At 30.9% G+C, this 27,342-nt stretch overlaps 2 protein-coding genes across 2 annotated transcripts; both read right to left on the bottom strand.

Annotated features, from left to right (window-relative positions):
* Positions 1–418: 418 nt before the first annotated feature.
* LOC107915156 (U-box domain-containing protein 4) lies at positions 419–1,929 on the bottom strand. The gene has a single exon (XM_016844308.2). It carries the CDS (start codon positions 1,616–1,618, stop codon positions 656–658), a length of 963 nt encoding a protein of 320 aa, XP_016699797.1. The 5' UTR covers positions 1,619–1,929; the 3' UTR covers positions 419–655.
* A 20,541-nt stretch (positions 1,930–22,470) lies between these two features.
* On the bottom strand, positions 22,471–26,320 carry LOC121222484 (phospholipase A1 PLIP1, chloroplastic). The gene is made up of 4 exons (XM_041103358.1): positions 25,327–26,320; positions 24,640–24,699; positions 24,117–24,536; positions 22,471–22,938 (listed from the first exon to the last, which is right to left on the bottom strand). Exons 1-4 carry the CDS (start codon positions 25,471–25,473, stop codon positions 22,513–22,515), a joined length of 1,053 nt encoding a protein of 350 aa, XP_040959292.1. The 5' UTR covers positions 25,474–26,320; the 3' UTR covers positions 22,471–22,512.
* Positions 26,321–27,342: the final 1,022 nt, after the last annotated feature.

Genomic DNA, 27,342 nt, shown 5'->3' with positions numbered 1-27,342 from the left:
AGAGGGGGTGAAAATATACTTAGGGTGGGTTTGGATAGGTGATTGGGTACGATGCGGCACGTTTAACTTATTTTTTGTCTCACGCTACAATATCGCTGCAGTATTTAATCTCACCGCCACCGCTGTTTTTACACTAACCGCAAGTAAACGTACCGCCCATCCAAACTCACCCTTAGCTAGGCACAATTTCACTTGTTTTCACCCTCTCTCTGCAAAATCAATTTATTTCGATAAATATTTCAAAATTCTTACTCAAATATATATTTTTAAAACCAGCTTCTTCTTTTTTAAGTAATATAATCCATATTCTTTAATTTTGTTGACAGGGACAAAATGCATTTATGTTTCTTTAATTTATATGCTAAGATTCAAACTCGATATATCTAACTTTCCCCGAAAAGATATTGTAAACAATTCATGAGGGTAGTCAAGATTTTTCATAAATATAAGATTACACTTAATACAAAATAGAAAAGAAGATGAAGAAATGAAAGTAATTGAATTAAGTCCCAAAATTTTACTGGAACAAAATGGAGAAAAGCAAGTGATATTGTGGATAGCAGATTCCGAGTTCAACAAATCATAAACTTGTGTTCTATGATATCAATGACTTCCCTAAATCTGAACTGCACATGGTTTTCAATTCTATAACAACTCAAATAGAATGATCGATGAAATCATCCATACTGTTAAATTTCAACCTTAATTCCCTCACCTCATTTTCATTTTCATTTCCATCAACAACAAATTTCAATAACTCCACAGCCTTAGCCTTCCCTTTGGGACTTCCATTCTCACCCACCTCTCTAATCACATCCATTACCTTAACCCCCATTTCTCTTACTTCTTTCCTCCCCCGTTCGCCGCCGCACCGGGCCAAGTTCAGCAGCGCACCCACCGCGTTTTCCCTCATTCTTGTACTTGCCGCCGTCTTTTCATCCAACAAATCACCCAATACCTCCAACCCACCCGCTTTCCTCATTGCTTCTTCGCTCTCTTCGCATCCCGCGATCTGCGCCAGCACCGCCGTCGCATCCTCCACGATCCCCTTCCTAGCATCCCTAACTATCAATGACACCAAAGCTGGAACCGCTCCCAGACCCACCAAGCTCGCCCGATTCAACTGGTAAAGCGCGATCCCGAACAACGCTTTCAACGCGTCCTTAATCGAACGAGCCGGCGCGTGTTCATCACCGATGATCGACAACAGCGTGTAAAGGATATCGCGTTTCGACCCGATTATCGGACGGGAAGACTCGTCAGCGATTAGTATGCTGTGAAGCGTGGCGGCGCACGACTGAACCGCCCCCTGTGAAGCCGAATTGCTCAGAGCGTGAGATAACGCATCGAGGAGACCCCGTGTGGACATGAGAGAATCGCGCGAAGTAATCGACAAGTTTAATAAAGTAGCGGCGGCGTTTTCTTGTATTGCCGGAGAAGAAGAGTAAAGGGTCTCGGAAAGGTAAGGAACGGCGCCGGCGTCGGCTATTAACGGTCGGCTTTCGGGGTCCTGCCTGGAAATCAGTCGTAATTCGGCCAAAGCTTCGTTTCGGGTCCGTTCGGAAACTGAACTTAGTTTAGCTACAAGGTTTCGAGCTGTTCGTCGCTTATCCTCCATTGATTTGTGTTTGGTGTTTTCTTTTTTCTTTTTTTTTGGGGGGGGAGTGTTGGGATAAGATCAGCAGAAATGGTAGAGAAGAGAATTTAAATCAGAAGAGGGATTGTTTTGACTTTGTGGAGATGATGGAGATGGTATTTATTGGTTCAAGTTGCAGTTATTAATGGAGTTCTCGACTATTTTATGACATTTCTTAAAAATAATATTTATTGGAAAAGATCTAATGTTTGAATGATATCTGGACTGGTGACGGCGGATAATTGAATGTTTTAAACAGGATTGTATTTGGAAGAATAAATTTTGGTTTTTTGAAGGTAAACATTGTTTACTATGTATATTATTAAAATATTTTATGTTTTTATATATTTATTTTTAAGATTTAGTCTTTTTATTTGTCATAAATTTATGTATTTTACAAAATAGTTAAACTTAAATTTTAAAATTTAAAAAGTAAACTGATTAAATTCTTAAAAATAAAAGTATAAGAATTAATTTTTAATTTTATAAAGAATACATGGATTTATGAACTATTTTAATTTTTTTTATTTTTTTTATTTTTTTTAATTTTAGAAATTTTAGTGCCAACTCAAATGCTAGCAGTTCAATTTACTAGGTCAACTTTTGATATTAGTCATGTACGGAAGTTCTGGTTATAGTCTCAATTCAACAATTTGATATTTTTAGTTGTTATATATATATATTTGTTTTAAATACAATTTAAATTCAAACATCTGTCATTAAATACTTTAAGTAAAAATCAAGTGTGAATGTAGAAATTTTTTAAGGGTCTAGAATTGAATTTTAATTTTTTTAATACATAATTTTATCAATTATCTTGTATTAACTTATAATTTCATCAATTTTGAAAGGACTAAATAAAAATATTTTTATTTTTATGGATAAAGTGTAATTTTACCATTTACGATATATAAGCTTCTAATTTTGTATTTTATAAAGTGACTAAAAAGCAATTTCTTTTTTCCTTTGGGGGAGCCCTTGCTTGCCCTTTTGTATCCACCTTTGACTAAAATGATGCAACTCTTTTGCGAGTATCAAGTGAAAACAAACAAGTTGATATGACAATACACATTTGATAATAAGTTTGTCACATAAGTTTTGGAAAATAGTAAAATTTAACTTAACAAATTTAATGGGAATATTAGCCAAAAATGCAAAAAAAAATTTAAATAGGTTTTTTTTAATTAGAAAAATAGGTCGTTTTCAGAAAGAGTGTGTGAAAACACGTTTAGCTGGACATATTTTCTGCACAGTCGGCAGGAAAACGTGCCCAACTGGACATGTTTTCCTTTCTCCCTCATTAGACGATTTTTTCTTTAGGGCCTTTTCTTAGGGTTAGGTTAGTTAAGGTTAGAGTTTGGGTATTTTTAGGTTTTGAGGTTTTAGGTTTAGGTCTTTTAGGTTTTTTTGGGATTTTACAATTTTTTGGTTTGTTAGGGTTTTTGGTTTTTAAGGTTTTAAATGTTTATATTTTTAGGGTTTTTACAAGTTTAAGATTTTTTTTTCTATTTTAGGGTTTGAGGTAAATACTATAAAAACTTAAAAGTAAATTAGACTTACCAGGGATGTGAAAATGCTCAGAGACGCACACATTTCCTATGTCCTGTCGGGATGGGACTATTACCTTAGAAACTCATCCTATGGAAGTCAGGTTCTGAGGTGATGAGTTGAAGTGTATGTAAAGGTCCTAGTCGACGGTCGTTATGTAGCCACGGGTTGGAGTATAACTTGGAAGCTAGCTAACAGTGGTTACGCGGTCACAAGTTCAAGTTTTGGAAATGCCCGGACATGATGGCTTATAGACACCATACATAAGATTGAGGTCATAATCATAGGGAAAAACAAAGGGGATTTCTGGTATAATCAACTTAACTTTTTTCTTCATCTCCTCCTAAGGCAGTATCTTTAACCTTCCTTCTTATCCAAAGCCCGGGACTGAGTTGGATGCAAAATGACTCTTAAAGGGAGAGCAGATGTTTCGGTGGAGTAGAGATAAAACTTGAGTCAGCGCGACAGCAGTTCTAGTTATTAATGAGTTGTTTAATAACAACAATTGTTGTCACTCCGAAAGGAGCTTCACCTTTAATCCACCATCACAATTGATCCCACCTAAGAGTTCTCATGCATCCAATTTGGTCCCGGGCCTCATATAAGAAGGAAGGTAAATGATATCGGGTTCGATGGAAATGGAGAAAAAGAATAAGTTGATTATATTGGGAAGCCTCTTAGTTTTTCCCCATGATCCTCAAACTTATGTATGGCATTTATAATGCATCATGTCACATCCCAAAAATCGAGTTAGTAGAAATTGGGTTAATGAACCGAGAGTGTTCATGCCCGAATTTTTTTAAGATGACCTTTGCGTATTTTAATAATAAATAGGTATCAAGTCTAATGATTAAGTAGTGGTGGAGTTGTCCTTAAAGACCTGAGTCCAAATTCCTTCCCTCACATTATTTTCTATTTAGTACAATTTTACTTCAAACCTTAGTAAATGTCACACCATGTTTTCAAATAAATGTTGTAAAAGTGTTTTACGTCAAAAAAAAATGTTGTAAAAGTGTTAATAAGCAAGTGAGTTGACCTAGTGGTTAAGAGTATAATTAGATTCCATTAGGTCCTATAATAAATTCCCCATATCCTCATCATTTTTGTTAAATTTTTGGCTCATAAAATCTTGGTCAAAGTTTCCATTACCGTCTACTATTAGTTACCATGCAATGGAGGATTCTTACCTTTTTTATCTATCAACCTTCCCCAATAGTCCCCTTTTCACTCCCTTGATCCACTTTTCTTGCCCTTGTCCCCCTTGTTGCCATTTTCCCTCCCTTACCATACCATTGTCGTCCCATGCACCTAGGCACTCCTAAATTCCCATTTGTTTTTCATTTTACTTTTCTCTCATATTTTCTCTTTTTTTCCTCCTCCTTCAACCACCATATTTTTACTATTTGCCACTAAAACACCACCATCGACCACCATATTCTCACCTAACAACCACCAAGACATCACAAAGGTTCCTCTATCTTCCAAGCCTCCTCCACACTTCACCACCACCGTACCACCGCCGTGCCGCCACCACACCACCACCGTTGTTAATCACTATTTTTTATTTTTTTCTTCAGTTCTTTAGTGATAATTGATCTACTAATCCTCCTCTCTTAAGTTTATAGATTATTTATATATTCTAGTCTATTCTCTTTTTTATTTGGATGTTGAACTCCTTCTTAGATAAATTTCCTCTATCGAACGATTATTCCGTCGATTGTTGATCTCTCCAACTTAATCTTAGTAACGTAAGTATCTATGGGGAAAAATCATATCAATTTCTCCATTACTTATAACCGTGTATAAGGGCTGATTTTTACGTGATTATTTTTGAAGGGTTGATTTGATTTTTAGGATTCTCTATACCCATAAGAAACCAACTGGATTTCTTCATAAAAATGAAACAATAGTAAGTTCTTTACTTAAACTCTTAAGAGTTAGAGATTGAATTCATAGCCAAGACTAATAATTGTATTTCTTTAATAAATCATCTTTTAAATTAGATCAAGTGGGAGATCTGTCTTTTTTTCCCATCACTAAAGATCGGAGTTTAGATCTAGTGGAAAGGCTTATCATTAGACGTGGATTTAACTTATTAGAAAATTTGCATATAGACTTATCTTTAAATATTATATACATATTTATTTAAGATTGAAAACTTGATAAGAGCTCCATAATGTGAAATACTGAGAATACCTTATGTATTCATAAAGATATGCTAAATCCGTAATAAAGAGGAAAATACAAATAAGTACCTTAAATTGATTATTTTGTGAATGTATGTTATAATTGATGTGACTTGATGATTGTTGTGAAATTATGTATACTTACCAACTCTCATGATATGTGATTTTATAGCAATATTGGTTATGCATGACATATACAAATCATGCCATTATTGTGATAATTGAGATATGATTCGCATGTTAAGCATGTCGACTATATTAATTATAATTCTGATTCGCATGTTAAGCATGCCGACTATGTTGATTATAAATTCAATTTACATGTTAAGCATGTCACTGAAAATATTGTTCATATGTCATATCACATGCATGGGGTTAGGATGATTATGAAAGGAAGAAAACTTTGGCAGTTTTACTGCAATAATGAGTGGCTTGGCCACAACGCTATTGAGTGGCTTGGCCACAACGCTATTGAGTGTCTTGACAATAACGATACAGTTTGCCTGTGATATTGAGTGGCTTGGCCACAATGTTATTGAGTGGCTTGACCACAACGTACAGCTTGACTGCGATATTGAGTGGCTTGGTCACAACGTGGTGTGTTATTGGATGGACGAGTTCTGGGGAACTCTTTATTGGTGTATAGTGGAGATGGGTAGGAATGTTTTTTTGAAAAACTTGTATTGATTTCTAAAAAAAGCTCTGCATTGACTTTCTCATGCACCTTGATATATGTGAGATGATGATGAATATAAGTGTTTCTATATTCATGAAATCTATGGCTTAAATATTATTCTATTTTATGTTGAATTCACACTGGGCTTTAAAAGCTCATCCTATAACAGCCTGCTTTTTAGTGGTTTTGGGACCACAACTTCGACGAGTAAATACGTATAATTAGTATTTAAATTATATAAGGCAATGATAATTTTTATATTGAATTTGGATTTGAGGAATTTTAACTAATTGAATTAAAAGTTAGTATAAGTGGTTCGGTTCAAAAGTCGAGTGGTTTATGAAAATAAGGTATTGGGACATTGTTTTCATAATTTAATGTTGTAAATACTTTTATTAAATATTTATAGAATCGTATCATAGGTGTATTGAAGTGTGATCCATAAATTTTTAGTGATTTAGTAGTAAATTAAGGTAAAAGGATTAAATTGTAAAAGAGGCAAAAGTGAATTACTATAGATTTAAAATACTACAGGGACCAAAATGGTGGTTAAACGTTGGTCAAAAAGTCCAAGCGATGGTGACATGATTAAATCCACTAACTTTTGGGTTATTTATTCATTAAGTTCTAATTAGTTTAAGGTTAAATTAAAATAAAGTTTGTGTAATTGGAACCTAAAATAATTGAAGGACCAATTGGGTAATCGGACCCACCTTAAATGGCCGAATGGTAGGAATGATGTGGAATTCTCTAGATTGGGTAAATTGCACTTAAATCCTAATTAATTAAGGATTTACTAATTAGTCTAATTTTCAGTATTGTTGGAAATGGTGGTTTCAGGGCTACAACTCCGACGTGTTGGTCTGTAAATATTAAATATTAAATAATTAATATTTACGAGGTCATTAGTGTCATTTTAAAATTTGGTTATGAAATTTTATCGTTTAGATAATTAGTTAAATAAAAAAGAATAAATTGTAAAAGTTGCAAAATTTTATTTCTATTAATTGAAGGTACTGAATGAAAAATTAAAGGTAAATTAAGGGATCTAATAAGTAAATATACCATGTGGGTATCAAGTGGACGGTAATGGGCTTGAAATTATGAGATTTTATTTGTTTTAAAAGGGTAAATTTGTAAATAGTAAATTATAATGTATTATAATACATAAAAAGATATGAATTGAGTTATATTTCTCTTAGTTTCTTCTAGAGGAAGCCGAAACTCCATTGTTAAGGCTTGGGAGGCTTCAACCAAGCTTTAGTTCCTCGATTTGGTGAGTAAATCTCGTCTGTTTTTAGTAATTTTTATGTTTTTGAGCTCGTATTAGTTTAATCTAGCTAACCCAGAAACTAATTTGTAAAACTGTCAAATGTTTTGGATTATGCCACTAATGAGTTTGATTTTAATGTTAAAGGATTATTTTGTGAAGTAGTTTTTGTTAATTTTAATGTTAAAGGACTAAAACATTAAAGGGATAAAATTACGAGGACTTGATATAAGATAATATGGTCCCAAAAAATCCGGCTAAGCTTGAATTCAATTGAAAATGGTTAAATTGCATGATTTGGACTTAGGGACTAAATTGCATAAAAGGTAAAATCTTGGAGGCAATTTTATAAAAATGTCTAAAAGGACTTAATTGTATAAAAGGAATTAATTTTACTGATGGAATTAGTTAATTGAATGAAATTTTTATTCTAGATCAAGAATGGGTTGAAAATCGAGGCATGGAGAAGTTACTCAATAGTCATTGTACCTTTGTCATTGTACCTTTATCATTACTGCAGTTTAGTCAGCTAAGTTTGTTCGGTTTAATTTTAGTACATTTTTAAATGTATTATATGAACCTAATTACATAGTTTTGGATTATATTGATGTGTGTAATTGAAAATGGAAATAATAAATTGATATAATGTCGATTACTGATTGAGATACTCTGTACCATTATTGTAAATTAGTCTTGTAAGTTCGTTTATATAAGTATGTTATAGATAATTTCCTTAACACTTGTTTTACTTTAGCAATTGTAGTGTTTTGTGTTTATTGAACATTTGATTTAACGGAGGTCAATAGTGAAATTGAAATGTATTAAGTGTATTGAATCGGCCCTTATGCCTACCAGGCTTTATGCCACTGTACTGTAATGTATCGGGCCTTATGTGTAACACCTCCTAACCCTGAACCGTCATTGGAACAGGGTTACGAGGCATTATTGGACCTATTGGACAATTTACAATTAATATACAATTAATTATCAAACATAATATAAAGTAATCTTTAAGTCCTTTAGATGGACCCTCGAGGCCCAAAATACGAGTTAGGAGAGATTCGAGACTAATTTGGATACTTGAGGATTTTTTTTCTCGAACTCAATATAACCCCTTTATAAATAATTAACCTTCCCTGCAATTTCAAACCACAACCAATTCAAAACCAATATCACAATTCATACAAATTTCATATTCTAATAACCTAAACATATCTTAAACATCAACTTAGTAATTTACTAAATAAATATTCGCATATATTGTTAAATTAATAACTTCATTCATTCTATTTCAGTTTTAGTACCAAACATACCATTTTATTACTTAACGTTTCATTTATCATTCAAACATTAGATACCAATTCTTTACAACCAAAACTTACAAGACTTTTTAATAAGACCGAAGTACATGCCACATTAACCAAAGGAAAAATACATCACCGAAGTTATGCTGTAGTTGGGATTGATCTGGATGCTGGACCGGGACCTTTGACTTCTATCGACCTACGCATGGAAACAACCGTACGCTGAGCATTTCATACTCAGTGGTATTACCATAATTCAAATTATAACAATAATAAACATGTAATGCATAAATCATATATACAAATTTAAACTCAAATTTCATATTTCAACAATAACAATTCTTCAATTGGTATCATATATCCACAATTCGAACTTGGACACATCATGAACCTTAGGTTCATTCCTCAATCTCATATAACATTTCAATTCACAATTCAACTTTTTCATCTCATTTCAGTAGCTCGATTGATCAACTTATTCAGTTTATCGTTTCATTATTTACCTCTATTAACAAAACTCGGACCTTGGCAGATACACAGATCCAGCCAAACACTCGAGTATGGCACCCTGTACCTCATCGGATAGTTCGAAGCAATAGTTGACACCTAGTGTCTCATCGGCAAAGCCGAAGAAAGTTGGCACCCAGTACCTCATCGAATCTATCCGAAGAAATATAGTGACAGCCAATGTCTCATCGACTCGAGGTCGAAGTATCCTTGAACTCTTCCAATCCTATGGCATGCCAACTATATCCAACTCAGCCCGATTAGTTAATAGGGTCTCCAAATTCACATTTCAATTCAATTTCACTTTTTCACTTTCAATCACAATTCAATTCAAAATTCACTTTTCCATTTTCAAGTCAATATTCATTTCAATTCCACACATATATTCATCATTCAATTGAATTTCTTTCAACTTAATAATAGTACTTACCTTATATTTCACTTACCATACATATAAATTTAAATATAGCATTTAATAATAAGTAATTTAAATTATAGTAATACAAACCGTAAATCTCCCGTTTTAGTCCTCGATAGCTTTCTTCTTTCCTTTCGATGCTGATGCCTCGGGTCCTTTGTTAGCAAATCAAAGATTAAAGCCTCAAACCCTAGTTTTTCCTTCAATTTTTCTTTCTTTCTTTTTCTTTCCCCTATTTCGAATGGTCTCTGTTTCTTTTCTTCTTTGTTTCTTTTATTTCTTTTACGTATTAGTTAATAATGTTAATAATAATAATAAATTATTATAATAATATTATAATATTTAATTCATAAATATATTTTACTTAAATTATAAGAAAATATTTTATTTTATTACAAGTGTGTTTTTATATATTTTACACATGTTTAATTTAATCACCATACACTTGTCTTTAATTTAATTTGTTTACCTCATAAAAATCTTATAATTCAATTTATTATCTAGTAAACATCTTTTATTTAATAATAAATAATAAATATCTATTGTATAATTAATCACATATACACATTTGTACACACATAATTTATTACATTTGTACATCATCTATTTCATACATTTGTCTTTGTTTAACTTATTTCATAATATAATAATAATTAATATAATTTATGATTTAATATTAAACCTTAATGATTATTAATGAAATTTTAATAAAAATATCACATAAAAATCTTCAATCTTACCCAACTTATGCCGCCTCAATTAGGACAAATGGCATAATTTCCATTTTGGTCCTTTATATTTTCATTTAATCTATAATTAAACTTTTACCCTTTACTCCATTTGGTCTTTTTTGCTAATTACCCTAAATTAAGCTAAATTCACCTAATTAAAACCTAATTAAACACACTACTAAACTCATAGGTATTTCTAATAATTATCTACAGGTTCAATTTTCTAAGACAGATGCCCGATCCTACACTTTTCCAATGCCCATAAATTTTAGGTCATTACATTATGCCTAGCAGGTTTTATGCCGGTGTACTATATTGTATTAAGCCTTGTGCCTAGCAGGCTTCGTGCCAGTGTATCTATCGGGCTTAATGCCTAGCAGGCTTCGTACCGGTGTAATTGTCGGGCTTAGTGCCCTAGCAGGCTTCAGGCCGGTATAATAATTCGTACTGGATATTGGTGATTGGAGATTCTACTAAACAATAACTTGGACAATGTGTAACACCCCAAAACCCAGCCTAGAAGTTTAGACCAAATTTTGGAGGTTACATTGATCACCAAAGTGATCGTAGGAAAATTTTAGTTTAACCAGCTAGGAGACAATCGATATTAAAGTTACGTAAAAACTCTCGGTTGTAAAATCTCGATATTACAAAAATTTTAGTCTAAAAGACGCTTACGTGCGTATAACACAACATTACGTACCACAATATTCAAATTAAAACTTACAATTCAAACCGTTTATTTATAAATGCGAAAAATATGAAAATACTTTTAAAGTTGATTCTAAAACGTGGCTATCTGAGACCTCCGGCATGCCAATTCCAGTAACAAAAAACGAGGATACCTGCAAAAGGATAAAGTAAGGGGGTGAGCTACACGAGCTCAATGTGAGTTCGAAACGATTAACAATAGATTTACAGAAGAGAATTCCAGATAGCAGTTCAATAGCAAAACAAACTTACAGAGATATACAGAAACAGAAGGTAAATTCGAGGTCAACATCCCAACAGAACATAACAACTCAAGCACACCAAGTCACACACAGACACTCAGTCACAAGTGTTATTCAATCAGACAGAATACAGTCAGATAATCATACACCAAAAACACTCAAACAGATGTGTATGAATGTAGTTAAGTAATAAAACCCACCCATCCAACCAAAACACCTTTTCGTCTCCCGATCACACCCCAAAAGAGCTGTTTAAGCTCATACAACCAAACACACCACATAGGACCTCGAAAGGCCCATCCAACCCTACACACCATGTATGTGAACCAAGCCACTTAGATATTAATACGCAGCAGGGCTGGCGTATATGCAGTACACTACAATGCGGTAATCTGCTGTACAAACATGTTGCAGTTTAAACTGTCAGATCAGATAATGGTATGCAACAAAGCTGACATACGTGTGGTACAGTGCGGTAAATTGCTGTACGAATAAGTTGCAGTAAAATTGCCAGATTAGATCAGAATCAATCTTCCTTCTCTTCACAACCAACCCTAAAATTTCTTTATGCAAACGTATGTATGCTTACAACCTCATAAAAACAATGAACACATCGACCGACAGTCAGACAGAAACAAATATGCATACTCACCAAGCTAACCGGGTTCAGGATCAGTCATCCCACACAACGGTCACAAATAACACATAAGCCGAAGCCTAGATTAGAGTCTTCACTACCCTCACTAAAGCCTAACCAAGGTTCGGAACCTACAAAAACACAATCAAGCCTAAATCAACATAGATCAAAAATCAGTGAAAAAGGGCCACAAGGCTATGTGCCCCGACTGTGTGGAAATGCCTAGGCTGTATGGGGGGTCAATACACCCATATGAAGGGGCACACTCCCGTGTGACCTAAGGACATGGTCGTGTAATCTGGCTGTGTCTATCTGTTTGTGCTAAAATAGAGTACAGGGTAGACATAAGAGTGTAAGGGTCTCACACGCCCGTGTGCCCACTAGACACGCCTACGTGTCCAAAACACACGTCTGTGTGGGATCCCTAAATCCCCAAATTAGCCATGCAGCTGTCTGGCACCAAATCGCTAAATCTCTAATTCCCAAATACACATGCCCATGTGCCCAAGGGACACAGCTGTGTGAAAATCGACTAATTTCCCCAATCAACCACACGACCGTGTGACACCCAATTTAGCCCGAAAGCCCTAAATCTCAATTGCACTCTGCCGTATGAACTGCCCGTGTGGGGGCACACGTTTGTGTGGCCACCCTTGTGGTCACGAAACCACCCTAGAATAGCCCTGAAAAATGTACTTTCACCCTCAAAGCACTTTCCCACCCTCGATAACTCGAGATTATACCAAATTAGACAAGTTCCAAGCATAAAAATAGTAGTACAACATCAAAACTAACCGATTTGTAAACACACTCAATAAATGCCGACCTTCATAGAGTCAAATTGAGAATTCGCAAATAAATTAGAAAAGATATGGAACCCACACTTGATTCACAATCAATGACATCCAGACACCCACTTGACGACAAGGAAGTGAAGCTATCCAAAATCCACAAGCAAAACCATTTTCAAAAATTAAAAGAAAAATAAAGAAGAACCAAAAAGAAAATAAACAAAGAATACGGGAAGAGGAGAACGTCTATAAAATAATAATAGGAGGAAAATAAAAATTAAAAATTAAAAATAAATAGTTATACCTTTTAACTTTAAAACAAAACGGCTACTTAACAAAATAAAACGACAATAAAAAAAATATTTCACCAAAACACACACACAAAGACTCGAACCTAGAACCTAGGTACACTAACACTTACTTAACCACCAGACCAGCAAGCCTATTCTGTCGCTTAAACACGCAACTAAACAAAAAAGCACACCTTTCTCTCTGACCCTAACCCCAAACTCAAAACTTCTAACCCCATAATTGGGGGTGTTACAATGTGATTTGAATTATTGTACTGTGCAATACTCACCTGTTATGAGCTGTGCTTGACAAAAATTCTGATAATAACCTTGTGACAGGAATTATACACTTTAATCTTGTTATTTGATTTATTGTGTTTAAATTCAAAAGATTATCATTTTATCGACGAACTTACTAAGCTTTATAAAAGCTTACTCGTGTATTTGTCTTGCTTCCTTGTAGATAATGTCTTATGGATAATCGGGCGATCGGATCAACTCAAAGAATCACACTATCCAGGGACCTTTTGGTAGATTTTGGATTCTATTTGGCTTATATGGCATGTAATAGTAGAAATTGATAATGTTTGTAAAGGTTCATAAGTACTTGTTGGTGTTGTTTTTAATATGCATATGATGATGTGATATAAGTAATTAAGTGAGATGTGCATACTTGATTCTATGGTAAAACATAAGAGGTCGGGCATGAGATGGTAAGTTTGTCTTGAATTTTGGTAGAGCATTGGATAGAAAATAAGTTATTTTAACGTGTTTGTAGCTTGTATACATAGTTAAGAAAATGAATTGTGTAAGTACTTGAAATGTTGTGTCATTGATGACACTTTGGTTAGACTTTATGATAATTGTTTTGGCATGTTTTAGGTGTCATTGAAATGCATTTTAAAGTCTTATAATTATGTGTTGAGAATTGGTTTAGGTGCCTAAGCATTTGGATGTGAATTAAGCATGTTTGGGGTCACTTTTGGGTATACACAGCTTGGGACACTGGCTATCACACGGTTGTGTTTCACACACGGGTAAACCACACTAGTGTATGCCCTAAACATGTTAGGTGCAGTTTTCACATGGCTTGACACTCTGTCTGCAACACAACCGTGTGAGGGTATTTCGAATGCTACACGGGCGGTGACACGATCATGTGGATTTATTTCGAAAGGTACACGGTCTGTCACACAGTTGGCTACACAGCCATGTTCCTACACCACACGGCCTGGGATGTGTCACACAATTTTGGCCACACGGTCGTGTCACCTCTGTTTTGAAAATTTTCAACTTTCCCTGAACTTTCTGATTTATTTCAAATTTGTCCCTAATTGTTTCTAAATTTATTTTAAGGCCTCGTAGGCACGATTTAATGTCTGTAAATGTATGTATTACTTCAATTTGAATTATTAAGAAATTCTATTAATTAATTTGACAACTTGATTCTATTTGTTTTTTATTGTTCTATAAAGTACGATAATACGCCGTAACCTTAAATTCGGTGACGGAATCGAGTTATGGGTGTCACACATCCTTTTAAATTTTCCTACTTTTCAAATGAATCACGAGGTTAGGACCTGGATACGACTATCGGAGGAGTTTCTCGGATGTTTTCATACATAAGTATTTTAAATTAAGTTTAATACTTACTTTGGGACTATAATAAGTTTGTTTATGGACTGTGGCATAGGACATTACTTTGGAGATTTTTATTCTGTTTTGCATGACTTGGTTGCATGACATTAAGTTTTAATAACTACATAAATTAGCGTTTAATAAGATTATGCATGAAACTTGGTTTTTATTAAAACCTGCCAAAAACACTCTTTTCCGCCACAACAACGAAAATAAGTTTTAGAAAAATATATGACTTATTTTTTGAGGTTTTAAATTATCTATTGATGTTTTATCGAATTTATATGAAATATTGATTTTTACAAAAAAATGGTTTTAGCAAAAATTTTCATTGTGATTTTTATAAAAATCTATCAATACTACATTTTTCCATTGCGATTATGAGAAATGAGTTTTTAATAAAATTAGACTTAGTTTTCAAAATTACTAATGTTTACAAATGAGATTCTAAAGACATTTGATTTATGAAGTTAATATGTTTTTCCGAAATAATGACGAATAACCAAATTCCCTAGTTTTGAATAAATAAACGAATGATTTTGAAATATGATTGAAATTATGAAAGTTTTGAATAGTGATCAAACTTTTACAAAATACCGAAATCATCGATTTCTAAAATTTCTCATGTTTTTGAGAAATTAAGTTGAACATTCGATTCACTAGTTTTGAACGATTTACGCAAATGGTTTAAAAAGTATGTTTGAAAACTACGAAATATTTTCTAGGTCATTTTGATGGCCAATGTGGTTTTCTGAATTCGGTCATATTGACTAGGCCCGGTTTGAGAGGTTACACATCATCTCCAAGTATGGGAAAAGCTTGAACTGGTGACCGTATAATGACTGTCAATTGACCCCCGAGTTATGCTCCAACCCGTGATTGCATAACGACCGTTTGGGTTATTTTGAAAATTATTATTTTTTCAACATTTTTTGGCTAATTTATCCAATTTAATGACCATTGTTTGGGTTATGATTAAAATTTCAAAATTTCAAGAATAAATAGATTAAAAATGACCAACTTAGAATATAAAGACTAAATCTGCAATCTACACATAGTACAAAAACTAATAGCAAAATTTGAGGTAAAAGTACTATAGATGCCCTTATATTAGGAGTCGGATTGCATTTTGCTTCTCTACTATAAAATGGGCAAATTAGTGCTTGACATTAAATTAAAAAGCATACTGGTCCTTCTGTTAAAAATTCTATATATTCTTACTGTTAAAAATTGGTCCTTGTACACCAAAATGAGGTACACATGGCATGCCATGTGTAACTTTTTAGTTACTTTGTCAGCCACAACAGCTTTTAATAGTATAAATAGATTTTTAACATAAATGATTAGTTTTCTCTTTAATCTAACGTATATGGATTAATTTATCCATTTTTTGAGTAAAGGGGGCAAAATATAATATGACTCCTAATACAGGGACCTTCATGTTACTTTTACCCAAAATTTGACTTTTTTAAAAAGAAAATGTTTAAATTTATTTGTGATTGATGGTTTGTGTATTTATACAATTATTTAAACTATTACAAAATAATAAAAAAAACTAAAACAAAGGCATTTTTTTATCTTTCTGTATTCCTTTTTTATAAAATTTTACTATGGTAGGATTTGAACTTAAAACACTTTATTTTCAAATTCCTTTTGTCAATTTGACCCTTAATTTTTTCGAACTAAATTTGGCTATTAATATATCAAAAAGAGTCAAATCGTTTTTAACAAAAATGCTAACTAAAATATTAATTTATAACAATGTTGGCATGACAATTCACGTGGTAGTCCACATCTACTTCATACTAACACAACATTATTTATCTTGTATGCCACATTAACAATTAATTTAAAAATTATAAAATTATTTAAAAAATCACAATTCACAATTCAAAAAAATTATATAAAGTTAATAAATATTCAAAAAAAGTTAGCATGAAGTACACGTGGATTACCATGCGGGTTATCACGTTTAAAAAATTATTGTTTTAGTAAGTATTTTTGTTAAATAAGCCATTAGGCTCATTTTAAAAGGTTGATGAACAATTTTGTCTACTTTAAAAAGGTTAAAAGATCAAATTTAACTAAAAAAAATTACATTTACAAAAATATAAATATTAAAAACTAAATTTTGTTATAAAATAAAGAGAGATGTAGAGAATAAAGAACAAAGAAAATATGAAAGCAATAGAGATTGTACTTTATTGATCAAAAGGGATGATTACAATGCTTCATTTGATTCTTTATTTATAGGCATAAGAAGTATAAAAGAAGTAGAGATCTAATTCTAATAAATATTAGAATTTAAAGTACATTAAAACTTTATCTTAATCATGATGGTCATCCACATAACCCATTGGATGTCCATTGATAGATAATGTGCCTAGTTAAAACCTTATTAGGAAAAACCCTGTGGGATAAAAACCTAATGAAGGAAAAAGAGTACACAATCTATAATACGCATAATATGTTGCCTCATTAAAAACCTTACCAGGAAAACCCAATGGGACAAAACCTCGATTAAGAGAAAAATAGTGCAATGCGTATTTACTCCCCCTCATGAAAACATCACATATTTTCTCATATTCTACGTATTCAATCTTGAATACTCGTTTTTTTTAAATGATTATTTGAATGTATTTGCTAAGCATTTATATTACCATTCTTTTAAAAGTCATGAGTGAGGGAAATTTGAGGAATATATTTGGATCTTTTCAGGAGATTCAACAATAATTATAGCAAACTTTAATCATAATTATTTTATAAAAACACAAATAGGTATTTAGGATCATTTTATAATCATTTTATAATCCTCCTTCAACTACTATTCACTAAGTCAAATTTACCACATATGTTCAAATTATTTCAATTCATATAAATGAATAATTTCTCAAGAATTTCAATATGCTTCTAGCATCCTAAATTTTTCAAGGATTTTAATATAAACTTTACTATATAGTGATTCATAAAAGGTTGTAACAATAACCATTAGACGCAAGTTAAATAATTTATGAATTGTCAATTTAATAATATATTTAAAGGTTATTGCATCCACCACAAAAGAATATTATATCTTTTCAAAATCAATTCCAGGACTAAGTGAAAAACTTCATATTTTTATTCCGCTTTTGCAAAACTATTTCAATTGCACCCTCACTAGCTTTATGCCTTTAGATATTTGGACTACTGGTCCAAAAACTCCACGAATTTAATTGTACTTGAGTTGTGTCTTTCTATTTTGATCAATTTATTCTATATCTATATTTCTCAATAGATTAATTCAAGATCTTCCTTTTATTTCATTATTTCAATAATAATATTGCATGCAAAATCATTGTCGACCATATTTATTATTCGGTTTCACATTTTCTCGAATTGACGTAACTTATCGATAACTCTTGTTTTCATTATTTTAAAATTTAGTTTCAGGCACCTGAATCTCTTTTGAAGTTTTACTTATTAGTTATGTCTTAGGTCTCTTCTGGAGCACCCGCCTCCACTATATGACCATCTAGAAGAATTTTCATCTTTAGAACCGATCAATCTAGTATTTATTCTAACTAATTGTCCTACTGGGACTTTGATTCAAATTAAAATATTAGATGATATATAACACTTGGTTATTTTCATTAAGTTTGTAAATACATCTAACAGTTAACTTGTAATGAGTTATCATTATTGAACTTTTGGTTCAAATTACTCTCGCCTTAACTAATTACAAGTTATTATTTCTCTCCCCCTAATGTCGAGAACCTATCGAATCAAAATTGTAATCACAAATCATGTTATAATTGAATCTCAAATACATTCAAAACATTTAATAATATAAAGAAACTTGTAATTAATATATCTTCTCAACTTTCTTTGAGGATTCACTCATCTTTGTGCATTATGGTGGACCAATTGAAACATATACGCACATACAAAAATTCAAAGATAAGAAATGTTTAGCTCTTGATCAAAAACCAATTGTAATGGGGAGTATTTATAACTTATTGGCTTGATGAGTACAACACATAAATCAACATAATCTCATGTTGAAATAGGAAGTTTAATTCTCATAAGTAATGGTTTAGATATTAATCAGAGGTGTTCAATCAATAATTTCTCTAAACTATTATGCGCAAACTTTTACAAAAGTTTCTCAAACTCGATCAATAAAAGATTGAGATATAAACTCATCAGTATTAGCAAGATGAATTGTCTTAATTGCATGATCTAAATTTAATTATTTAAACAAGCAATCTTACAAACGATAGGTTGCAAATTGATAACACATATGTGGTTATTTTGTAGATGCATCTACAAAAATCATATAGAATCAAAGCCATCCACATGGTGGCTGAATGGGCTCATATTCGTTTCAGAAATGCAAGATATTAAATCTTAACTTTAGCTAGTGAGTGTCTAATAATCAATTTTCATTGAGAACAAGCAACATATGAGAACTCTTTTGAATTAAAGAATTTTCTAGTTCTTTAATGAATGTCCATATGAATTCTTAATTAATTTTCGTATCATATATGATCTAGAATGGTCTAATTGGTCACGCCAAGTAGCAAATGCATTTGTATCAGTAAACTTCTGGTTTACTTTAACACATGTTTCAATAGTACTAAATTGTAACAAATTAATAATTTTACTATCATTCCTTTTACTTTGTATCCACATATAAGTGCTATTGTGACATTTACTACTAGAAATGTCTAAATTAATGTGAATATTATAATGTCATTAAGTCAATATTCGTTTCAGGGAATATGCCAAAATCTTCAAATATCTAAAAAAAATTACAACTTCAGGTGCATCTAACCATAACGAGCTTTAGATAGAATTATCATGTTTTATTGCTCATAAATAGATCTTTCACAGTCAAATATTTTTCTTCCAACCCCTTAATGGGGATGATGACAAAAGAAGATTACAAATATTATAAATTAAATATAAATTAATAACACAATCCTCTTTTTTTCATCCTTTCAAAATAGATATTTATAGAAATAATGATTCATATGAAATATAATATTTTCATCATTCACAATCTCAATATAAGATTCATTATAAATATCTTTTAAAACTAATGGATTAACCATCACAAGATATTAATATATTAGCTCTTCTAGAGCTTTTGACTAATTTTGTACTATCAAATATTGGAATAATATTTGTTTGTTTTAGTACCAAATAAGATAAATACTTTCTATCTATAATGATAGAATTTATTACTAGATTCTCATATCATTCTTCAAAGAATATTAACAGAAACAAAATATTTAGGCATATGCCACATATGTGGCCAATAATCTTTCATATCACATTGACAACATAAGTTGTCTTTACCCTTTAAAGAGTTATCTTGAGAACTTTCATTGTTCTCTTATTTATTACTATGTTTTCACTTTTAGTGTCCAATGATTCTTTATTTCATAATCACCATCGCAAAACATGCGTGGATTTCAAATCAAAATCTATCTATTCATGTTGTCATGATTAGTCTCCAATTATAATAAACATGATATAATAAATAAAATATAGTAAAATATACTTAAAGATCTTTAACATCATCGTCATCACCATAATCCATTATGAGATTGAATCTTTCAACATCCTGAAGGTGAAGTTGTAAGGGTGAGTTTAAGATGAGAGAGGAATTGGATTTAGGGGACGACTTCGAAAGATTTTAAAAGAAAAAGAATAGAGAATCAATGTGCTGATAATGTGTTATAAAATAAAGAGAGATGGAGAAGATAAAGAACAAAGAAAATATGAAAACAATAGAGAATGTATTTTATTAATCAAAATGGATGATTAAAATGTTTTATCAGAGCCTCTATTTATAAGTATGAAAAGTATAAAAGAAGTAGAGATCTAATTCTAATAACTATTAGAATTTAAAGTACATTAAAACTTTATCTTAATCATGATGGACATCCACTTAATAAGATATTCATAACAAATTTACAATTATATCTATTTTAAATTATAAAAAAATGACTTTAGATATTTTATTTTAATTTTTAAAAAGGAAAACTCTTTAAATATTTAATTGCACCTTACCATAATTATTTTCTTAAAATCATTTAAAAACCAGTGTTGGCTAAGAAATTTAGCCATGTTCGATTTTCAATCAAGTTATCCCTTTGGATAGCTTTTATAATTGAAATAAAAAATTTATATATATATATTAGTAAGAGTGTATTTATATTTATATTTTTATTGTATATTTTTATTTAGCTTTATGGGTATAAAATTAGCCCTGCTGTTAATAAAAAAAATTAATTAAACCCCTTTATTATTATTGATTTTTGTCTTTAGACTATGTCGATTGTTAAAATTAATTGGAAAAGTACCAATCCATAAAAAGTATGAAAAGAACATAAAAATATTATAAAAATTATAAAAAAAGCATGAAAATAATAAAATTAAAAATATCAAATATCAAAATTTTATATAAACTTATAAATTATAAAAAATTCATAAAAACTTATAAATATTATAAAAAAATTCTAATATATTATAAAATAATATAAAACATATTTAAAATATTTAAAACTTTCTAAAAAAATTATAAAAATTCATAAAAACTTATAAATTTTATAAAAACTTATAAAAAATTCTAATAAATTATAAATAATCACAATTTTTAATAAAATTATAAAATATTTAAAATATATAAAAATTCATTTATTGGCTGCTTATTTTGAAAACTAAACCCCTAAAATCAAAGTGAACATGTGACATTAAGCCAACCGTTGGATAATGGTATAGCTGTCAGAATCAATGTTGTTTGAATTGGACCGGATTTGTTGATTGGATCGAGAATCTGCAATGGTACCTATCCGAAAAAAGCCATTAGATTGGTTGAACCCAAGAACTGGTACGGACCGGTTGAACCAAAATTTTTTATTTTTAATTTTTTAAAATTTTTAATGATTTTTATAATTAAACAAGACGAACCGATCAAACCGATGAAACTTTGGTTTGATAGTATCTAACTATACAAAAAAAAATGATTAATATCATACAATACTTAGCAAACAATTTTCAAATTTTTAGATTCAAACTATTGTACTATAATTAAGTAATTAGAGATAAAAATTTGAAAAAAAATAATTTACCAATAAAAAGAGAGGGTCCTGCAATTATCGTTTTATTTGTGAAAGATCGAGAACATTTTCTTCAACATGAAATGACCCTAACGATTTAATGACTATTCCCATTATCTAATGGATGGTCTGATGTCATGTGTTAATTATGATTTTAAGGGTTTAAATGACTCTCTTTTTTATATAAATTTTAATTTTTATAATTGTTATAATTTGTTAGAAATTTTTATATTTTTTATAAGTCATTATAAAATTTTAAATATGTTTTATTAATTTTATAAAATTTTATAATTTATTAGAATTTTTATAATTTTTATACGCTTTTATGTTTTTTATATTTTTTATCAATTTTAATATTTTTAATTTATTATAAATTTTATGAGAAAAATATAAGATTGAACCTGATTTGTCACGTGTCACTATTTGATCGGTTCATCAAATGATTTTAATGGTCAACGTGATAAAAAACAGAAACCATTAATAGAGGGGTTTAATGAATTTTATTAATTAACTGTAAAAATTTAATTGGATGTAAATTTAGTGTAAGGCTTTTCTTTCTTTCTTTTTAAAGGCATTTTGTACCTATAAGCTTTTTGTTTATGTATATAAAAGTTATAAAAATCAATACTGACACAAGAGGGGATATAAACTTTTAAGATATCATTGTCTACAAAACTTTAACTTTGTGATTTCAATTAAAGTTTAATTTATTTTCTACATAAAAATTTTTAAATATTTATTTTTCATATAATTTTTTCCCGCTCATGAGGAATCTAGTATATAAAAAATAAAATATAACGGGATGAAAATAAAGTAAACATTTATATATTAATACCAACTCTAGCTAGTATACAAACCCCGTCTTTAATATCATAAAACCTAATTTGTTGGTTTTGGATTTCTTTCATGCTGCCATGAATTCGGAGATGGTGACACAAGCTTTTCTTCTCCCTTAGCTTTGGGACAATCGTGGCCGTTATATGGAGCCTTAAAACCCCTTTAATGGCTTTTAAATAGCTGCTCGAGTCATGATTCAATGATACAGTTCCATCGTCGCCATAGGCTTTTGGATCAAATGGGTGAGGAGAATTAAGGAAGCCATTGATGGCAGCATTGGAAGTGTCTTTACATCCGGTGGTGTCTAAAGCATAAAAAGCAGTCCCAGGAGGAAGCAATGGATGCCCAGGTGATGATTTTGCATTTGGTTGGAGAATCAACAGTTCTCCTAGTGGAGAGTACATAAATTTCTGCATCAAATAAAAATAAAAGGCATATCTGGTGAGTCCTCCTCTACAAAATTTCGTTATAACAATCAAGTTTTTATGTTTTATTTTAACAATTTATAACAGTTTTTCACTTGTTAAAGCAACAACCATAATTATGAAATTCATGTTTTATTAAATTAATTCTCTATAACAACATATTGTCTAAAACTTTAGGTGAAATTATAGCTATTTCATGTAGGTATGTTAATTATAATTTATTAAATAAAAATTATCTTAATTAAAATGTTATTTCAATAAAATATTTAAATGTCACATAAAAAATCTATTAATCATATTTTCTTAGATGAAATAACCTTCAATGATTGGAATAAATATATGAATTCAATAAACTATTAAGTTCGCTAATTAAATATTCTACATCATAAACTTATAAATTGATTACTTGAATTTAACAACTTATTATAAATTAATTAATTTAATTTGATAACTTAGCCTGTTTAATTGAACTTACTAAATTTATGAACTTCATAATTAGTCATGTGAAAAAATGTAAACTAAAAGATGCATAAAAGTAATAATACATGCACTTGTTATATGTCTTTTAATTTTGTTAATTTGATTCTCATTTTCTTCATTGGATGAAAATTCACGATATGAGTTTCATGATAAATTTACAATAATGATCTCTCTATAATAACATGTTGTTATAGATCTATAACAGACCTAATCTTAATAGATAAATAAAATTGTTTACTCTATTTAAACTAACACTTAAAGTCACTAAATTTGAATCATGTATAAATATTAAATATGAATATAATTTGTATTTATTTTTAAATACAATCTACCACACCTCGACATGAAATGTTTACTAAATTGTCTTTCTCTAATTTTATAACTAGTAATTAGGATTGCTTATTTTTTACAATACTTAATTTTATAACTATCAACAAATATATATAAGAAACTCAAATGGTATTAATTGCCAATAATATTTTCATTAATTGAATAAAAGAGTATTATATTGTAAGTATGAGAATTTAGATAACTCCATTCTCCTTTCCAATTTTAACAAAAAGTTCGAGCCTCACAATTGTAAAATTATGTACGAATTTTTTTCTAAATATTCAGATTAATTAATTATTGTAATGATTGATTTTAACCGATGTTGTTGGGAAAAAAAATGTAATTAGACTTACATTCTCATTTAGACAAGGGTGTGAATGTAAGGAACGCTTGAAAAGCTTGAGAATTGAGATAAGAAAACCAGGAATATTGCAGGAGAAGCCTCTAGGGACAATGTCTCCATGCATTATGACATTGTAAATCTGGGCATCATCCAACGTCAATTCATCAAGTAACTTTCGGCCTCCACATAACACAAATGGTGACCCAAAGGTCACAACGGGCTCAACCATCGAACATCTCACCACATTCCTGATTAACAGCATCAAGCTAACGAGTACAGCAATGCTTCCGCCTAGTGAATGACCGGTGAATTGAAACCTAGCATGCTCACCATGTGTTTGTAAAAAGTCCACAACGTGTGGGATCACTTTTTCATATATAACCTTTGCGGCTTCATACATTCCTTTGTGAACAAACACGTCTAGTTTCCCCTGCAAGGAAGAAATAGATTGAAAATGATTTAAATTTTGTTGGGGGGGCTAAGTGATTAAGTTCTCATTCAATGTTGTATGATGAGATTAGAGTAATGTTTACCTCAAATTTAGTTGGATGAAAGAAGAGGACTCGCCACCAAGATGTCAAGGAGTCTGGGCCCTGCAAGTTTTAGGTGTCATGGTTGTTACTATGTCTTTGTTTCCCTTTTGATAAATATTTTTTTTATATAACAATAGATACTAAAATAGAAATATGATATTTTTAATTAAATATTCATATTTTTAAATTAAAAAAATCAAATATATATAAAAAAAACAGGTTATTGTTAAATTGCTTATCGATGACTTTGTATTTATGCTAAAAGTTAAAATAAAAAAATTTCACGACTTCTCCAATCATGCCTTGATGTGTTTTACTTTTAATTATATCTGATTTTATTTTTATGTATTTTAATGTGATTTCATTGTCAGAGTATATCATCAAGAGCTAAAAGTAATACATACAAATCACACATCAAATAAGATTATTGAAGGGTTTCTTAGAGTATTATAATAAAATATCTTTATCTACTTAATATGTATTTTGTGTGTTGTCAAATATTTGGTTAATTCTAAGATACCTCTTAATCATAAAATGTAGGATTTAAATAGCAATCATAATGTAATATTCACTGTAATTGACTGTTATAACATTTGTTACATCCGAATAATGATGCTTCAATGAATACCATTTAAATTGTTGGGAGTTTTTTCCGACTAAGATAAATTAAAGGGTAAAGGGAAATACCTGAATCACAAAAATCCGAGTATGCCTGATTGGATCATCGCAAATAATCCATTCGAACGGAGATGAATGAAATGATTGATGGGCGGCCATTGATAATAATTGGTCCTTCGATGAGTGGATTCGATGGTGCTTTCGCTCAAAACCCATGGCTTTCTCTGAACCAAATTCCTCAAGCTTTGCTTTACTGCTTGATGTTGCCTCTGCTTTAGTTTCTAAAGAAGACGCTATCAAGTTTAGGCCATAGTACCTTCTCAAATAAATACCCTGAAAAGTTTGAGATTTCCATACTTTGCTTACTTGACAAGACTATCATGTTTGAATTTTTAGAGTATGTGAGCCTAAAAGATTAAAATTTAGGAATCCATGTAACAAGTTTAGTGAACACCCAAATAATATTGTGAAATATAATTTCAGAAGAAATTAAAAAAAAAAAAGCACACCTAGATTTTTGGAATCACATAAGCTATGTTACACAAGAAGGCAAGTTTAGACAAAAACTTCATCTCAGAAATGGGTACTTGGAACAGTAATTTTGAGAAGGATTCACGATCATATTTCGCTTCACTTCCATCTCTACCGTCATCTTTAAACGTCATCAGCATTGCAGTCAATTGTGATAAATATTGACGGCGAAAAGAACCGAAATTCCAAAATATCGCCTTGCAATCTCTGTTTAATCCCTTGCTATTGGTAGAGAAACGGGAGCTCTTTTTGGAATAAGAACAATGAACACTTGCTGAGCTCCATGAATCTTTTGTCGAGCTTGCTAGCAGGGAGAGAGGTCTGGGTATTGTTATAAAAGCCATGGTTTGAATCATATTCCTGCAATGCAAATTGTTGCAGAATTATATAATGATAATAAAGGGGCTATCCTTTATGATATAGCCTAAAAAAAAAAATCATATCTGATGTAAAATATCAGGTTTTAGGATTAGAGCATAAATGATATTGATACAAACAAGGAACATTGTAAGAATGGAAAGAGAAAAATATGTTGAAGTACGGATCGAGTAATGGATAAATGCAAAATTATAGCTATATGGTCACTACTAGAAAACAAACCTCCAACCAATGTTTCTAAACCTTCTAGCACCTTTCATCTCTTCTCCATCTTCTTGTTGCAATTTGCCATTAATATTCATGGGGTAGCTACAGACTTGCTATTAAGCATGCCAAATTTACTTAGAAGGTCCCTGGCATATCCCCTTTATGAAATAAAATTTCTATAGTATCTTGTTGGACTTCAAGGCCAAAGAAATAATGCAATAAACCTATGTCCGACTTGTTAATTTGATTCATCATTTGAGTCCTAAACTCATCTTCAAGAGAGCTAGATGAGATAGTGTAAATGACATCATTAACATTAAGGCAAACAATGATGAAATCATTTTTACTTTCTTTTTTCACATATAAGGTGGGCTTATTCACACTTCTCATCTACCCTTTTTTTTTATAAAAATACCCATTGGTCTTATTATACCATGCTCGAGAGGGGCCTGCTTTGATCCATACAACACTTTCTTTTTTTAACTTGTACACATTTATTTAGTTGCCTTTATTGATGAAACCTTCTGATCGTGCTACATAGACCTCTTCTTATAATTCTCCATTGAAGAGGGCCAACTTAACACCAAATTGATAAACATGCCATTATAACTATATAGCAAATGCAAGAGCAAGCCTCAAGGTTTCAAATCGAGCTACTGGAAAGAAGTTTCCTTTGAAATCAACACCATATTGTTGCATATAACCTTTTTGCCACAAGACAAGTTTGTGCTTTTGTATGCTTTCATTTGCAATAAATATTATTTTAAACACCCACTTCAAGCCAATTGTTTTACCTTTTGGTAAATCAACTCTCTGTTGAGATCACGTGTTTAAGATTGCAGCCAGTTACTTTTTTTTTCTGTTACTAAGTTTGAATAATTCTCCTTTACTTTAAAAGCTTAGTTTTTCGATTTGTTTGGTATATTGTTACCAGATTCTTAGCAGATTTTTAGAACCTCTTTTTTTTAT

This window comes from Gossypium hirsutum, chromosome D10 (genome assembly GCF_007990345.1).
Source record: "Gossypium hirsutum isolate 1008001.06 chromosome D10, Gossypium_hirsutum_v2.1, whole genome shotgun sequence".
In the NCBI taxonomy this organism is placed as follows: Eukaryota; Viridiplantae; Streptophyta; class Magnoliopsida; order Malvales; family Malvaceae; genus Gossypium; species Gossypium hirsutum.
The sequence above is the reverse complement of the archived record's forward strand: the minus strand, read 5'-3'. Positions and strand labels throughout refer to the sequence as shown.